Genomic DNA, 15501 nt, shown 5'->3' with positions numbered 1-15501 from the left:
TCGCAATGTTAGTCAACCGATACATGAGGCAACATCGGTCCAGTAAATGTCTCTCCGGTCCGTCTGGTCTCTGGCAGACCAAAACGCAAGTAGAGATGCCTGTTGTTCTGTGCGGCAGTACTGAGAAAAGTTGATGAGGCGCTGTGATTTTCGCAATGCATCGCGCCTCTCAGTATGGTCTTTCAGTTCAAAGCATGCGACCAAGTGAGGTCGGTCGGCAAATGGCACCGCACGACCTGTGAGCTCCATGATTCTATCAAGCTCCTCCAAGATGCAATGGGCCATTTCGAGTGGAATTTCGTCTTTGGTTGCGTACGGATGGCGCAGTCGATGTAAGATGATCAATGCTGAAAGCTGTAGGAACTTGTATTGTGTCATCATTATCATGACCTCGTGTGGTGTAAAGTTTTCGCTCAAGTACGTCATTGACACAGTCGGGCTGCATTCCTCCAAGGTCGCTTGAAGGCTACACCTTCTTTTCTCGAGAATGACATCTGAGCATGCGTGTCCTTGAAGCCGCATCTGTTGAAACTGCTGAGCCAGCTGACAAATGTCGTAAAAGTATGTGAAGATGGGCGCAGAAATGCCACTAAAACGGTCCACCAGCTGGTCAAGCATGCCTGATCTGATCCTGATAGTTGGCAGTTGGCAGCTGACAAGGCAATCCTCAATCTCTGTCCCGAGCAGGCACAGAAGAAATGCCATGCCATCACCACCCAGACGCTCGAGTAGTGTGTAGTCTTTTTCGTACATGGAGCTCACCAACCCCAGGATATACTTGCATACGGGTAAGCAGCTCGAATGATGCAGCGTAAAGGTCGAGATAGCCACGCCCAATATCAGCATCATGGACAGATCGTTTTCTGAGCGGATGCTTGAGATGCGAAGTGATGCAATCGCAGCAGCAGCTCTTCTATAGCCAATACTTTGACCTTGAGCAACTTGCTGAAGGCTCACATTTCCGCTCAGGTGAGACGCACATGCAATGAAAGCGTCCTTGACGTGCGGCATCTCGGCTTGGAGATGATCGACAAATGACTGGAGGTGTCGGTCACGGAAACTAGGGCCAATAAGGTACTTGTCGACACTGATTCCTTTGTGTAGCATGATATCCAGGAAGTGTAATTCCAGCTGGTTTAATTCAGGGAATAGCGACATCCTTGGTGGTATCATCCGATTTCGGTCATGCAGGTGGTGTCTCCGCGAAAGTTGAAGAGGGGATGACTCGTTGACAACAGAAGCAGAAGCTGTCGCGGAGATTTGTGGTGTTGCCTCTCGAATGTCCTTTTTAGGCGTGATCAAAGGTGACGAAGTCCTAGCATTAGTCCGTCGCAATGCCATTCGGTTGCCCGCAGGAGAGGCTCTCTTCCTACCAACTTTGGCGACAGGGCGATTGGAATCACAGAGCTGACCCAAGCGCGAGCACCTTTCGCATGATTCAACTCCAGTCTTCTCCGCAGGCCAACGACATCGTTCTTTGATCGCATGGCAGCGATCGCACGGCCGCCTTCGGTGAGGCGGACCCGAGGGAATGTGCGAGGGGGATGTCAGTGGGTGAGACAACGAGTTAACCATGCTTTAGACGACAGTTGTCCATTCCCACGCATTCGTAGTCATAGTGATGCAGCGTAGACGCAGAGGGAGGCTGAGAGCGTTGCCGTGGGTGATGATGATAAGAGTAGGTTTGCGTGGGGAGGGCGGAATAGTCTGTAATCTATGTAGGTACAGTTGGGACAAGATAAGCACGGTATGGGGCTAGTAGCTAGCTAGAATACCCCGCGACACAGGCTGCTGTTTAGTGACGCCACAGTACATTAAAGCCGCCAGGGCAAAATGACGAGAGATAATTTAGATGCGTAAAGGAATACATATATTTTAGGCCCTTGTAAGTTTAACATTAAGTAAATGAGGGTGATTTCTCTTTTAAGAATATCCGTAAGAAAAATAGGAAATAGACTCAGTTCCTTCTATGTTTGCTCTTCCGTTGCAGGTGCACAGTGACAACCTGGGAATTGTTTTCTTCTTTTTTTGAAAATTCAAAGGATCGGAATTATTCATTTTCTCAATGGCATGCACTTATAAGCACGTTGCTGAATGTGAGAAATACTGTATTTCAGTAGAGCTAATAAGGAATGTCCCTGTGTTGAAGCGCGACATTTTGCTAAACAAGGATTGTTGAAATCCAGCATGTAAAAGAAAACTGCAATCTAAACCAGGACGAGTCAAGCGCAGAGAAATATACTGCCATAGAAACTCTACGCCTTTTCACCCGTCTTCTCCCCTACCATGTCGACGTACACCAACACCTTGAGTCTGCGCAGATACATGGTCTCGATGCTTTGCCTGCGGCGGGCCTCGCCCAAGTTGTGTCCGGTTACGAGAATCAGCATGATGAAGCTCTCTATGAGGCTCGGAGGCACGTTGCACAGCAGCTGTCCTGTCACGGTCCATCGCATGGCACTCGCGCCGATAACCAGTCCGACGATGAAGACAACATCCGCCATGACAACGTACTCGTGTGAGAAGAAGGCACCCATGCGGTCCGACAGGCGTGAGCTCAGTGACGAGTTCACTTTGGCTGCCTGCGAGCCAGGATCGGCAATGACAGCCTCCTCAATCACAGCCATGTCAGAGTAGATGACCTCCTCGAAAGCATCGTCTTCGTAGCGGGCTAGCTCATGCTGGAGGTTGCGCAGCACGAAGCCGTCATGAAGGCCGATGAGGCCGGCATATGTGCCGATGAGAAGCCACCAGTTGGCGCTGAAGCCCATGGCCGGTCCAATGGCCACCCAGGCGAAAATGACAGCGATCAAGATGGCGACACCGGTCAGCGTACCCACAAAGTCGGCATAATAGAAGATTGCGCGCTGCAGACGACTCATTTTGGGGGCAGGAACCTCGACACTTTCGTTGGGCGTACCGTCACCAGTAATCTGGCGCAGTCGCAGCTCCACGGACGAGTCGGCTTCAAAGAGCAGATTCAGCCAGCGGTTGGTGAAGAGGGCATGACGCTCGCGAATGTTGGCCAGGAACGCAAAGATGAGAACCATGAGTGCAGACGTCGCCGAGTTGATGTACAGCTGCCAGCGGTCGCTCCAGCCACAGTAGTGACCAAAGGCGAGCCAGATGAATATGCCCACCCAGTACAGGCAAAGGGTCACAAAGTGTCCCATAATGTCCGAAGCGCGGGTCGACAGCCGTCCCAGCCAACTCTCCGGCGGCAAGCCCACCTTGACCAGCTTTTGCTGGAACCTCTGCTCCAGCTCGGCGGCACAACCACGATCGTCTCGCGCCAGACCATGTCCCCTGGCTCGGACGTTGCGGAGCATGCGCTGTTGGCTGGCGCCGCGGGACCGCAAGCTCGCCGTCAGCCGAATCATCTTGTCGTAGCTGTTGAGCTGCTGACGCACAAGTAGCGAGTCAAAGAGGTAGCAGAGAACGGCCTGAATGTCGGATATGACGACTGCCCAAGAGTCGGCCTCGCCGTACTTGATACCCGCAAGGGCCCAAGCCAGTAGGCCGGCCATGATGAGCAAGAAGACGGGCTCGGAGCCGGATGCGCAAACGACCCAGTCTAGCCATCGATCGAGACGCCCGTCTTTTTTCTTGTCCACATAGCCGGTGATGTTTTCCAAGGAGTCGTTGCTTTTAGAGTAGACCTCGCTGAGCTCGGACATGGGCATCTTGTCATTGCCAGAGTTGTGCAGGCGAACGACAGCTTGTGTGGGAGCGACACCTGCGATTGGACCCTTTCTTCCCGGGGCCGCAAGCCAGTCATAAATTTTGCCCATCTTGCCCATCTTGACTGAGAGACCTTGACCCTGGTTCTTCAATTTTTTTTCTTGTATCGCCGATAGTTGAGCTTGGCTATATTTGACTCGGTCGAATGCTTTAGGGTTGGGTACAACGCGACCCGTGTACCGGAGCAGGCTGTAGCAAAGGGACTTGTGTTTCTCATCGATATGGAGCTACAGGAGAGACGTCAAAATCATAGCTCTTCTGAGTCAGTCACTCAAGAACTTGCGCGTTTACTTGCCTCTTATGGTGGCCAGAGTTCTTCCAGAGGTGGGAAGACGGCCGTGCCGATATGTGCACGACGCAGAGAAAGATTAAAGACCGCCAGCGTTGTAGATGAGCAGCTTTTGGCTGCTTCTTGATAACAAGATGGGTGAATAATGTCAAATAAGGGTATTGAAAGATGGGCGTGATGAAGGAAGCTTGGGTAGAGTTGGTATAAGTGACGAGGTACAAACTCTCCCTAACCATCATAGACTGGCCATGCCATATTTATAAAATTCATGGGCCAAATAAAATAATTTCCCAAACTGTGGAAACTTTTGTACTGCAGTCCAGGCTACAAATTTTCTTGGTGCCAGAATTTTCACGGACCTGTCCAGCCCATTTGGCAATGGTATTGCAAAGCACCGTCGGCTCCACGGCATACTTCAAGTACGCCTTTGCCTACCGCCATCTACGCCTTGCCCCGTATTCACATGGGCTGGCGTAACTCGGCCCTGAAAAGGGAATGAGCCATCAGTTGCGTCTGAAAATGGCTCACTAAAGACGTCGTGGCTGTGCCAGACACGATGGGCAAAAAGAGGACCAGTTGGACGAAAACGAGGACCTGTTCTTTGATCCAGCCAATCTACTTTTGCGGATGACCGTAGAGAAATTTTCGGCCAACTAGCTAGCAAGCCACGATATTACCTTTTCATGACCTGACTCTGGATGAATTTGACATACAGACTGGGGCAGACCAAGAGTCTCGGCTCGGAAGGCAGCCGCCAAGTATCCACTTGGTGTTCTCAATGTACGAATATGGAAGCCGTTGACTTGATATTATTAGACAGAATTAAATATGCGACGGGTTATTCATGTGCTGCAAGCCGAAATGCTCGACCTATTCACTGTGCAGTCTCACAGTCGCGTCTGAAGAGTTTTGCCTAGGGCGCTCGGGGTCCTCTTGTCGACACCAGCCAAAAGCTTCAAGGTGTAGTCGCACCGTGTTCAGGCCTATGCTACTAGCGTATATATGGCTCATCGTTACTGTTCTGTCGATACAGAAGCGGCTCTCGGTTGCAATCGAAGTGTTGTCGGATTCGCAGGCTGTGGAAAGAAGTTGTACCGTGAAACCACTCGTCGAATCGGCGAATTGAATAGCAAGATGAAAAAGGAGATGCTTGACGTACCTTGCAGATCAGTCGCTCGACCGTGAACTTGGAATTTTGCTCGTGAAGACGTACTTGGTACCCTACCCGTCATGTCACTCTCAACGGGCCAGTGGAGACAATCTCGTACCGAGAATCTAGTATTTGAGTGTTTAGCTTTGACGGTCTCTGATGGCACTTCTTAAAAGAGTGGCAGGCCGTCACAAGCGCTTTGATAAGCGCACCAGACCGCACTTCGCGAGAAGGCGGTCAAAAGCTCTGAATATCAGCAACGAACCCAATAACGGTGCAGTTGAAGAAGCAAAGGGCATCTATACAAACAAAATAAGTTTAACAAGGCTAATATCTAGCTCCGTACGGAAAATGTACATGCATCAATGGGCACAGCCAGCACAGCTCAGAGAAATAAGAGGAATACTTAGGTATATAAGGTATTAATCAAAAACGCCTTTTGTTACGGCCCGGCGCAGCTGGCGCAGCTGGCGCAGCTGGCAATGTTGGTGCCGGGCCGGCAGAGAGCCCAGCTCAAAGTGAGCATTAATTGATCATAATTGATTGACAAGGCTAGTCATGTAGTTAGTTGTATACAAGGCGAAAGTCTGCAGAATTTTTACCCCAGGTTAATGAATAGGTCAATGAATAGGTACATACCACATATCGCCATATCCCGCAGTTGGAAAGGCGGCGGCGGGTGGATTACTCTTCCTCCCCCGGAGCGGCTGGTCTCATCACCGCTTGGCCTCGGCATCAAGACCAATGTGCGCCGACTCTGACTAGGGATCAGCCGCGACTCGGGCCCTCGGCTTACCGCCTCCCTTCACTTGCATATATAGTTGATGTCAAATTTCCAAACTATTTCCGCAAAACCCCAGCACCCTTACTTTCTTTTTTTTTTTTTTGTTTTTTTGTTTTTTCGGGTCCGAACCTGATTAAAATTCCACCTCGGCAACTCGCCTCATAATTACGATGCCCTCACTCTCTAGCCTCTTTGGCCTCTCCGCCGCGGGCGGCGGCGACCCCCAGTTCATGATTGCCGAGTACCTCATTGCCAACATTCTCATTTCGCACACGCTCTCGTCTACGCGTGGCCTGAAATGGCTGTGGCGCATCGACAACCACGTCTCGCCGCGCACCGACCTCGAAAAGTCTGGCCCGCGCGCCGTCCTCGAGGGCAGACTGCAGCAGAGCCAGCTCGACATGCTGCGGCGCAACGAGTCGGCGCACGCCAACTCGATGGAGCACTTTCCCGTCTTTGCCACGGCGCTGATACTCGCCAAGATGGCGGGCGTTTCGGCGGCAGACATCAACTACGCCGGGCTGACGTATACCCTGGCGCGACTCGCTTTCGTGGGCAATTACATTCTCAGCAGCACACTGATTGGAGCGGCTTTGAGGCCGGTGTTTTGGTGGACGGCGCATGTCGCTTGCTTGAAGCTGATTTGGAGGGCTGGGAAAATATTCAATGGACTGTGAGGGGGGGAAATCTACAGTTTTCTCAAAATTTACTAAATTCTTATTTTTACTTTGACCGAATTAAAGAAAGCTACCACTGGGCATGTGCATGCATAAATTCCTCTGTATTTCATGTAGTCAACTAATTAAAGCTCCCTAGAACTAAACTTATAAGCACCCTTCTACCAAGTCTCACAAAACGGCCGCAAGGCAATCTCTGCCGTCATGTGAGCCAAAGGCTGCTGGTGCAAATGCCAGTAGCTATCCGCAATCTTTTTGTTTAACTCTAATGTTAGCAACTCGAGACATGACCCGGGAGACGGACGACTGAAGCTGCCCGTAATATAAGCAGACTCACCGCATTGGGGTCCAGCTTTGCATGCCACGATGAAAGCGGCTTCATTATCCACGTCAGCGGCATGCGAATTACACCGTCAATAATAGCATGCGCAACATGCACACCCTGCGGCGCAAACTCGTCTGCCAGGGCCAGGACGAGCGCACGCAGCGAGTGCTTGGACACGGCAAAGGGCTGCAGCCACGCGTTGGCCTTGACGGCCGCCGTCGCGCCGGTATATAACAGCGTAGGTACAACTGCACCCCCGGTTGCGTTGAGCAGGAGCGGAAGTGTTGCTTTGGCGAAATTATAGGCACCGTTTCTGTTTTACCCTTTTTGTCAGCCAATTTTTTTTTTTTTTTGAGATACTCGGGTTCTGCGCACAGTGTTATGTTGAGGGCGTGGTCCACGTCGGCCTGCGTCTGCCACAAAAACGGCTTCGGAAACGGGCGGCTGCTCGCGTTGAAGATGGCTGCGGCGCAGGTGGTTCCGAATCGCTGCGTAATCTCGCCAAAGACGCGCGCCATGTCCTCTTCGTCGGCGACGTCGACCTTGTAGCTCACAGCCGTGCCTCCCTCGGCCTCAATCTCGGCGGCCAACTTGCGGGAAAAGTCTGGTGATCGAGCGAGCAGCGCGACGGGATACTGCTTGGCGAAGCGCCGGGCCACGGCGGCGCCAGTTCCAGCGCCTTTTTTTTTTTTTAAACAGGTATGTAGTGAGCACACAAAGAGCTGAACAAAGCGTTGGGGAATAAAGGGCAGGAGAGAAGAGACTTACCAACTCCTGCAACAATGGCATATGGTTTCAAAGTCATTTTCTTTAAAAACAGAATAAATAAATCATGAATTGCTAATGGACAATCAAGGTGTGCTGCACTGTATTAAAAGTCCCCAACCTACTAGTCTATAATGTTTACTGGCAACTCAATGTCCGCCTACTAGTACATCTGCGGGGTGTTCCCCGCTCCGCCCCGGATAGACTCGACAAATCAGGCCCGTCACTGTCTGCTTTCGGCCTTGAAGATCCGAGGTCAGAATGGTTATGATCTTGTCATCAAGCCGCTACAAAATCATTGACAAGCTCCAATCTTCCCATAAGTCTGTGGGGATGATGCCATCTTTAGTGACAGGGTGATTTTTTGCTTGCGACCGCAAATAAGACCTTCCTGCCATTTTCTTTCCTCGACTGCTTTCCTGTATCAACATCACATCGCATCTACTAGTCATTACATCATAAAACTTTTGCTGGGATTCGGGCAAACGCCACTTTTACCGCCATACAATCCCAAAAATCCAATTGTTCACAATGTCGTCGCCGTTTGTGATAGTATTTGCTGCAGGTATGCACATCATCATTCGGAAACTCACACTCACACATCCCCCCAAAACTAAACAGAGACAAATCATCGTCACAGGCCAAGATGAAGTAAACCAACAAATCGCCCGCCAGTTCGCGCCCCATCACCCCATCGCACTCCTCTGCCCGCCAAGCCACAACCTCAAGGCCGCCGTCAGCGCCGCCCACGCCGCCGGAGGCGAAGCCGTCCTCTTTGAGACTGACTTGTCCTCTGTCGAGTCCGTCAAAGCCTCCGTTGCCTCTGCAAGCGCCCAGTTTGGCAAGCAGTGCGCGGCCGCCATCTTCCAGGTCCGCGCCGAGCCCGCCGACGTGCCGTTTCTCGAGCAGCCGACGGCGCAGTTTCGCGCCGCCACGACGACGCAGATTGCAAGCGCCTACGCCTTCTCGCAGGCCGTGATGCCGCTGCTGACCTACGGAGGCGGCAACGCCGAATTTCCCGCGACGCTGGCGTTTGTTGGAAGCGCTGGCGCTTCGAGGAGCGACAAGATTGTGGAAAATGCGCTCGTCGCGCTGAGCCGCAGTCTCGGGAGGGAGTATGGAAAAAAGTATATTCATGTTGCCCACGTCAAATTCAACAAGGGCGCCGTGGTGGGGAGCAAGACGCTGAATACAGGCGCGGACGGGGGCGCGCGTGTCGCTGAGACGCTCTGGCATCTATACACGCAGCCATTTAATTGCTTCGCTAATGAACTCATCATCTAAACTCAAAGATTTGGCAAGTCTTTTAATGAATTATTCAATATCAGCTCGATGTATGATTATGAAGCAGCGCATTCAGAGTGCATAGGACGATTCAACAGTTTGTAGATAGTTAGCAGCCAGCGACAGCTCAGTAGCCCAATACTGGCTCAACCACTGAAGTTTAAGCCAAGCATGTGTTTCCCAAATAAACACTGTGCCCACGTTCGAATTAATGTCAGATTATTGGACTGCGTAAAAAGCTGCCATACATATGACTACCCGAAACATAGGTATATGTACATATATTACAGTGCGCATACTGATAATCAGCGAAACTGTCGGTCCGACAGTGTCAAGTCTATCAAGTCTATACCACAGCGGCGACGGTATTATTGATGAAGCGATCCGCCTCCCTCTTCAGCATCAGTATACAGCTAGCGACCGCGAAAGCTTCTACGCCATCCGCGCACGCCTTGTCGCTATTTTCCCACTCGTGCAGGTCAATCATCAAGCGACCCCCGTTGCCGCCCGAGTACCGTAATGTGCCGGCGGTGCGGAGATCCGCGTTGCGAACGAGCTGGGCGACCCGGGCGCCGTCAGCCCCCTCCATGACCAGAAGCGAATCGGCATTGTCGCACGCCCTCTTCTCCTCGCGGCTGCCGTAGCGCCACTGAAACTTGCCCAGCGCCGTGTCAAACACTTGCGCGCGCGAGGCAAAGGAGCGGCTCTTGACCTCGACCTCCTCGCCGGGGATGGCCGCCTTGTCGTGCAGGGCCGCGTCGACGGTGACTCTGGCGTTGGCTGGCAGAATGTGCATTTTGGGATGTCTGCCAGGGCCGATGCGGTAGATGGTGGAGATGAGAGCGCGGTCTTGATCCGACGCCCGCACCAGCGCGCATGAGTTGGAAGTTTTCTTTGGCCGGATGGATAGGTATTCGGTCTGTCCAGACTCTGCACGGTGGACGGAGATGTTCTCCAGCGTCTTGCCGGTGAGGGCCTGATTCGTGTCGTAGCCGATGGCATGGATGTCCAGGCTGCTGGTGGCGAGGAAGCTGCTGGACGATGCTGTACTTTTTTGAAAGCCGTCAATCTCTTTGTCGTCGCCAGAAGACTCGGAGTTGCAGTCACTCTCTGACTTGCGAATCCTAGCCTTGGATTTTAATGAAGAGAGAAGACCCATTTTGTTGCATTGCTGGTGGTTATTGCTGTTTATCCGACAAGTGTTGTTGGACGAATTGCTGTCTTGGCAGGAATTTCTTGTATTTATTACCAAAGCAATAATGTGAAGCTGTTGAGCTCATCACACCCTATGTTCAACTTTGTATGTGGCCAAGGTTGATGAATTTTAGGCTTGTCAAAGAGAGGCTGATGATTAGTGTATTACAAGGCTGTGCAGGCAGGCTGCTTAGCCACTGTTGGAGTTATTGTTGGCAGGGCGTAAAGGTTAAAGCTGAGCCTAGCTACCTAGGTACTAAAACACGCGACTAGTTTGTCGTGATTGGACCCTTTAGCTCCATCAGCCTCAATTTCTGGGGGAGAATGAAGTCATTACGTTTGTGGTGCAGATGATCAAGTGCATTGGTGCTGATGCTGACCCGCTTTTGGCCACGGCAGTTGAGTGCCTTTGTCGTGATATGACATCTGATTATACTAACGACGGATAGCAGATTCTCTTTTTTTTTCTTTTTTTTTAAAATAAATAAATAAATAAATAAATAAATAAATAAATCAATAAATACAACATTAAATCTGGAAAATCCTACAAATCAAGTGCCTTGAAAGACAGGTAGTTAAAAATACATCTTACATCCGAGCTTTCGTATCGACCTCACGATGTCATGGTGATAATGACCCACACACCTTCCTGCCGTAATCGGCCGAGACACTGACTCTGATTTGTCTTTGTCTCAGCCCAAACGTAATTTTTTTTTTCTTGCGCCACGGCAAATCCCTCCCGCCGCCGGTGCAACCTTTTGTTGCACAACATCGCCATCGACTTTTTCCCCGTCACAAAGAAGAAAAATCCATGGCCGATCCAGAAAGTGGCCGCACGAGGCCTTTCCTCGATGCCACCACCACCGGCGACGACGACAAGGAGGACCCCAAGCTGTCCGACGAAACGACCGCTCGAGGACCGCGGCCGCCCTCGTCGCCCGGTCTGCTCGCGCGCCTCCGTCACCTGGAAGCCCGCATGGACAAGAAGCTCGGCGTCGAGTCCAACGCCATTGAGCGCAAGCGCGCCGAGGACCGCCAGCAGGCGGTGCCCTGGCACGAGCAGCTGTCCATGGCGCTGCTGTGGGCGAGCGGCACCATGAACACGTCGTGCTTTGCGACGGGCTTCCTCGGCCGCGGCTTCGGCCTGGACCTGCGCCAGACGCTCTTGATTACCATTCTGGTGTCGATGCTCGGCGGGGCCGTCGTCGGCGCCGCGGCCACGTTTGGCGCCGCGACGGGCCTGCGCCAGATGAGCGTCTCGCGCTTCTCGTTTGGCTGGTGGCCGAGCAAGGTCATTGCCGTGCTCAACTGCATCCAGCAGCTCGGCTGGGCCGCCGTGTCGTGCATCACGGGCGGGCTGGCGCTGACGGCCGTCTCGGACGGCCGCGTGTCGCTCGTGCTGGGCATCGTCATCCTGGCCGTCGTCGCCTGGTTCATCTCCGTTATCGGCCTCAATGCCATTCTCGTCTACGAGCGCTACGCCTGGATCATCTTCTTTGTCATCTTTCTCATCATCTTTGGCGAGACGGGCCGGTACGCGGATAACACGACACCGGCGACGGCGACGGGCGCCAACTTGGCTGGTGGCGTCCTCAGCCTCATCGCTGTTGTGTACGGCTCCAGCGCGTCCTGGGCCACCGTTGCGAGCGACTACTATGTCCACTATCATGCCGACGTGAGCCGCGTCAAGGTCTTCTTCATGACGGCGTTTGGCATTGCCATTCCCACGTCGATTGGCATGGTAGCGGGCTGCGTCGTCTCCTCGGCCCTCAATGTTCGACCCGACTGGGACGCAGCGTACCAAAGGGGCCTGGGTTACGTGATCCAGGAGTCCTTGTATCCTCGCGGCTTCGCCAAGTTCCTCCTGACCCTTCTTGTGCTGTCCGGCATCAACACCAACGTAATCGGCATTTATAGCGCGGCGCTGTCGTTTCAGCAAATCTCGCGCCCGTTTGCTCTCGTGCCGCGCTTTCTGTGGATGCTCCTGTCGCTGGCCTGCATCCTTGCGCTCGCCCTCGGCGGACGAGAAGAGCTGAACCAGTATCTCCAGTCTTTTCTCTCCCTGCTCGGCTATTGGTGCACGTCATACATTGTCATCATCCTGGAAGAGCACTACATTTTTCGTAAAGCCAGATTTGCCAGCTATGATCTGGACGGGTGGAATACCCCAAGCCGGCTCCCCCACGGAATCGGGGCATCGGTGGCCTTTGGGCTGGGCGTCGTGGCCTGGTGCATGGGCATGAGCCAGACTTGGTTCATCGGCCCCTTGGCCAGGCTCATCGGAGACAACGGTGGCGACGTTGCCAATGAATTCACTTTTGTTGTGACGGCTTTGAGTTATCTCCCGGCGCGTTACCTAGAGCTGAAGTACTTTGGCAAGTAGTTCTTCCTGCGATTCGTATACATGTTTCAAGTGCAACGTGCCACACAATGTTTGTGATGAACTGTGACTTTACAAAGAAGTCTTTAGATGCAGTCACTGTACAAGCCTCACATTGATGCTTCACATTGATGCCCCATATTCTTCAGTGGATAAACGGTTGTTTATTATTATTATCAATGCCGGTTTCCGGTTCCAAGCCAGACTATGGTGGAGTTGTGGAGTTAGCCGAGGCACTATCTCGGCGCCCGTCTTTTCTTCCCCAGGATTCAGCATGCGTCAACTCATTTCAGTTTCTTCATTTACGTAGGCCGACCATCTTGTATTAGCGGCATTGAGTCAGATTCTTGTTTCACAGGAAATTTCACTTTATAATCGCGGCCATGGACAAGATCGACCGAGTTCTTTACAAGTACGCTGCCGAGGGCCATGATACAAAGGACAAGGTCTACGGAGCTTCCTTTGTCGTAACGGACCGCAATGGTGAGGGGCTTCTTGGCACTAATTCATACGTGCTTCATTGGGAGTAAAGCATGACTGACTAGTCTCTCAAGGTGTCGTCTATTCTGGTTCTTCCGGACGCATAAGCGCGGAGACGTCGTCGGCGCCCTTTACAGACAAGTCGTTTAGTTGGGTTGCCTCTCTCACCAAGCTTCTCACAGCGACTGCGCTCCTTCAGCTGGTAGAGGATGGCAAGCTCACGTTGGATCAAGACCTGCGCCCAGTCGTGCCATATCTCGCCGAGGTGCAGATCCTAGTCGACTTTGACGACAACGACAAGCCTGTGATGGAAGAAAACAAGCACCCCATCACGCTGCGGTAGGCAGATGTGCCCTGTAACCCCAAGACAGAATGTCAAACGTACTAATCAGCCAACACAAACATCAGCCAACTTCTCACACACACGGCTGGCTTTAGCTACGAGTTTGCCGACCCCTTGCTCCTCAAGTGGTCGCGCCAACAGAAGCGCCCGGTCTGGCGCATGAGCTGGTCACGCGAGGAAGTGTCGACGCCGCTGCGCTTCGCCCCCGGCGAGTCCTGGGGCTACGGCGTCAACACGGACTGGGCCGGGCTGGTACTCGAGGCTGTGACGGGCCGCACGCTCAACGACTACATGGGCGAGCACATTTTCCGCCCGCTCGGCATGAGCGACTCCGGGTTCCGCCGCGCGCAGCTCCCGCAGACGGCGCGCCGCACCGTCCGGGCAGCCGTGCGCAATCCCAAGACGGGCGAGCTCGGCGACGCCTCGACGTGGGTGATGCCGACGGACCACGAGGTCGACAGCGGCGGCGGCGGCCTGTTCACCACGGCGCACGACTATGCCGCGTTCTTGCGCGGACTGCTTGCCGCAAAGGTGCTAAAGAGCGGGACGGTCCAGGAGATGCTCAGGCCGCAGCTCGACGACGCCAAGGCTGGCTACCTCGAGGTCATTGCTTTTCACCCCTCGGTGCACAACACGTTTGCGCCGGAATTCACCGGCGGTCCGATACCGCTCAATCACGGCCTTGGCGGACTCGTTAACATGGTGGACGTCCCTGGCAAGCGACGAGCGGGCAGCATGGCCTGGAGCGGGATGCACAACTGCCGATGGGTAACTATTGAAGCGCCTGTGCACTATTTGATAACTATTGAAGATTGCTAATACCCTGGCAGTGGATCGATCCCAAAACGGGCATTGCAGCGGTGCTGTTAGTCAATATTCGCCCCAATGGTGACCCAGTGGTGGCAAAGTTGTACGACGAGTTGGAATTGGCAACGTATGAGGCGCTGGCTTCGTCAAAGAGCAAGATGTAGTTCGAAACACGGCATACAAATCAATCATGGCGAACAAGATTGCAACTGCTTTGGGCGAAATGCGTGTAGCTGTTGAGCCGGTCCTACATTCTCCGAGAGGCGGCGGGTGCATGTACGACCGCGACCGGAGAGTATGTGTCTTGACTATCTTGCGAACCGGACCTCATCGACCGAGCCCAATCTCTTCCAACGCTTTCGTTGGGTGTAGATGACCTGCCTTTTTACCACGCTTTTCGTCATGTACATGACCTGCTTTTCATCCACGCTACACCTGCATATCTCCTCGCCGCAGCTTACAGATGAGACATGCCTTGCCTCGTAAAATTCTCCCACATGTTCCTGATCGGATGTTCGATACGAGTCAAAAACCTGATCCGAATGGCAAACTCCAACATCAAAGTAACGAGACAGCCATGGTAATTTTGCCCCATCATTATATCTAGACTTTTGGAATTTTCATCTACCGTCGGACGGCGCCGCCATCCCTCCCCAACCAGGCTGAGACATTGTGAGCTTTTTTGTTAGCGTGGCTGACAGCCACCGAGGGTTGCGCTTTTATGCATCTGGGGGGGGGGGGAGGGGGGGCAACTCTTACGACGAAAAAAAAGCATGTGGCCAGCCAAAACGTCAAGGAAAATATCTCTGCCCCCACGCTATACGTGGGAAGAGTGAACGATAAGAAGAAACGGGCAGGTTACATGGTTTGGCACACCATGACGAGAGATGGTGGCGGCCTGACCACCTTCCTCCTCCCCCCCCCCCACCCCCGGGAAGGCTGATCAGCCACAAGATGAATATATAATATACTTTAAAAATAAACAAAAAACTGGAACGTCGCATGCAGATGCAGAAGGATAGTCCCTTCACGTCATCGCTTTGGGAAGGTACAATCTATTTTCCCTCTTTTCCCCCGCGCGCCCCTTTTTCTCTCCTCCGAGCATACCAAGATGATAAAGAACTGCAAGTGTTTTTTTTATACTGGTTTGATCGGGCAAAGATGGGGTGCGTTGGGTTTGCCACACATTTTTCATGTAGCTCTGCAACGGCTGAAGAGCGCCTCTGCCATTATTGACATTGGCTGAAAAAAAAAAAATAAGAAAAAAAAAAAAAGACGACGA

General features: G+C 52.7%; 7 protein-coding genes across 7 annotated transcripts; 3 read left to right on the top strand and 4 right to left on the bottom strand.

Moving 5' to 3' along the window:
• Positions 1 to 12: 12 nt before the first annotated feature.
• BBA_00450 (Putative Zn(II)2Cys6 transcription factor) lies at positions 13 to 1158 on the bottom strand (the record flags this gene model as incomplete). The annotated part of the gene is made up of 1 exon (XM_008595547.1): positions 13 to 1158. One exon carries the CDS (start codon positions 1156 to 1158, stop codon positions 13 to 15), a length of 1146 nt encoding a protein of 381 aa, XP_008593769.1.
• A 1097-nt stretch (positions 1159 to 2255) lies between these two features.
• On the bottom strand, positions 2256 to 3800 carry BBA_00449 (low affinity iron transporter; the record flags this gene model as incomplete). Its single annotated transcript, XM_008595546.1, has 1 exon — positions 2256 to 3800. The coding sequence occupies one exon, from the start codon at positions 3798 to 3800 to the stop codon at positions 2256 to 2258; it is 1545 nt and encodes a 514-aa protein (XP_008593768.1).
• Positions 3801 to 6134: 2334 nt separating this feature from the next.
• BBA_00448 (uncharacterized protein) lies at positions 6135 to 6641 on the top strand (the record flags this gene model as incomplete). Its single annotated transcript, XM_008595545.1, has 1 exon — positions 6135 to 6641. One exon carries the CDS (start codon positions 6135 to 6137, stop codon positions 6639 to 6641), a length of 507 nt encoding a protein of 168 aa, XP_008593767.1.
• Positions 6642 to 6802: 161 nt separating this feature from the next.
• On the bottom strand, positions 6803 to 7771 carry BBA_00447 (oxidoreductase, short chain dehydrogenase/reductase family; the record flags this gene model as incomplete). Its single annotated transcript, XM_008595544.1, has 4 exons — positions 6803 to 6892; positions 6979 to 7279; positions 7342 to 7645; positions 7735 to 7771. The coding sequence occupies 4 exons, from the start codon at positions 7769 to 7771 to the stop codon at positions 6803 to 6805; spliced, it is 732 nt and encodes a 243-aa protein (XP_008593766.1).
• A 491-nt stretch (positions 7772 to 8262) lies between these two features.
• BBA_00446 (oxidoreductase-like protein) lies at positions 8263 to 9015 on the top strand (the record flags this gene model as incomplete). The annotated part of the gene is made up of 1 exon (XM_008595543.1): positions 8263 to 9015. One exon carries the CDS (start codon positions 8263 to 8265, stop codon positions 9013 to 9015), a length of 753 nt encoding a protein of 250 aa, XP_008593765.1.
• Positions 9016 to 9361: 346 nt separating this feature from the next.
• BBA_00445 (uncharacterized protein) lies at positions 9362 to 10174 on the bottom strand (the record flags this gene model as incomplete). The annotated part of the gene is made up of 1 exon (XM_008595542.1): positions 9362 to 10174. The coding sequence occupies one exon, from the start codon at positions 10172 to 10174 to the stop codon at positions 9362 to 9364; it is 813 nt and encodes a 270-aa protein (XP_008593764.1).
• Positions 10175 to 11020: 846 nt separating this feature from the next.
• BBA_00444 (nucleoside transporter, putative) lies at positions 11021 to 14383 on the top strand (the record flags this gene model as incomplete). The annotated part of the gene is made up of 5 exons (XM_008595541.1): positions 11021 to 12588; positions 12948 to 13072; positions 13144 to 13408; positions 13478 to 14180; positions 14243 to 14383. 5 exons carry the CDS (start codon positions 11021 to 11023, stop codon positions 14381 to 14383), a joined length of 2802 nt encoding a protein of 933 aa, XP_008593763.1.
• Positions 14384 to 15501: the final 1118 nt, after the last annotated feature.

The sequence above is a fragment of the Beauveria bassiana genome (genome assembly GCF_000280675.1).
Source record: "Beauveria bassiana ARSEF 2860 unplaced genomic scaffold BBA_S00001, whole genome shotgun sequence".
NCBI classification, from domain to species: Eukaryota; Fungi; Ascomycota; class Sordariomycetes; order Hypocreales; family Cordycipitaceae; genus Beauveria; species Beauveria bassiana.
The sequence above is the reverse complement of the archived record's forward strand: the minus strand, read 5'-3'. Positions and strand labels throughout refer to the sequence as shown.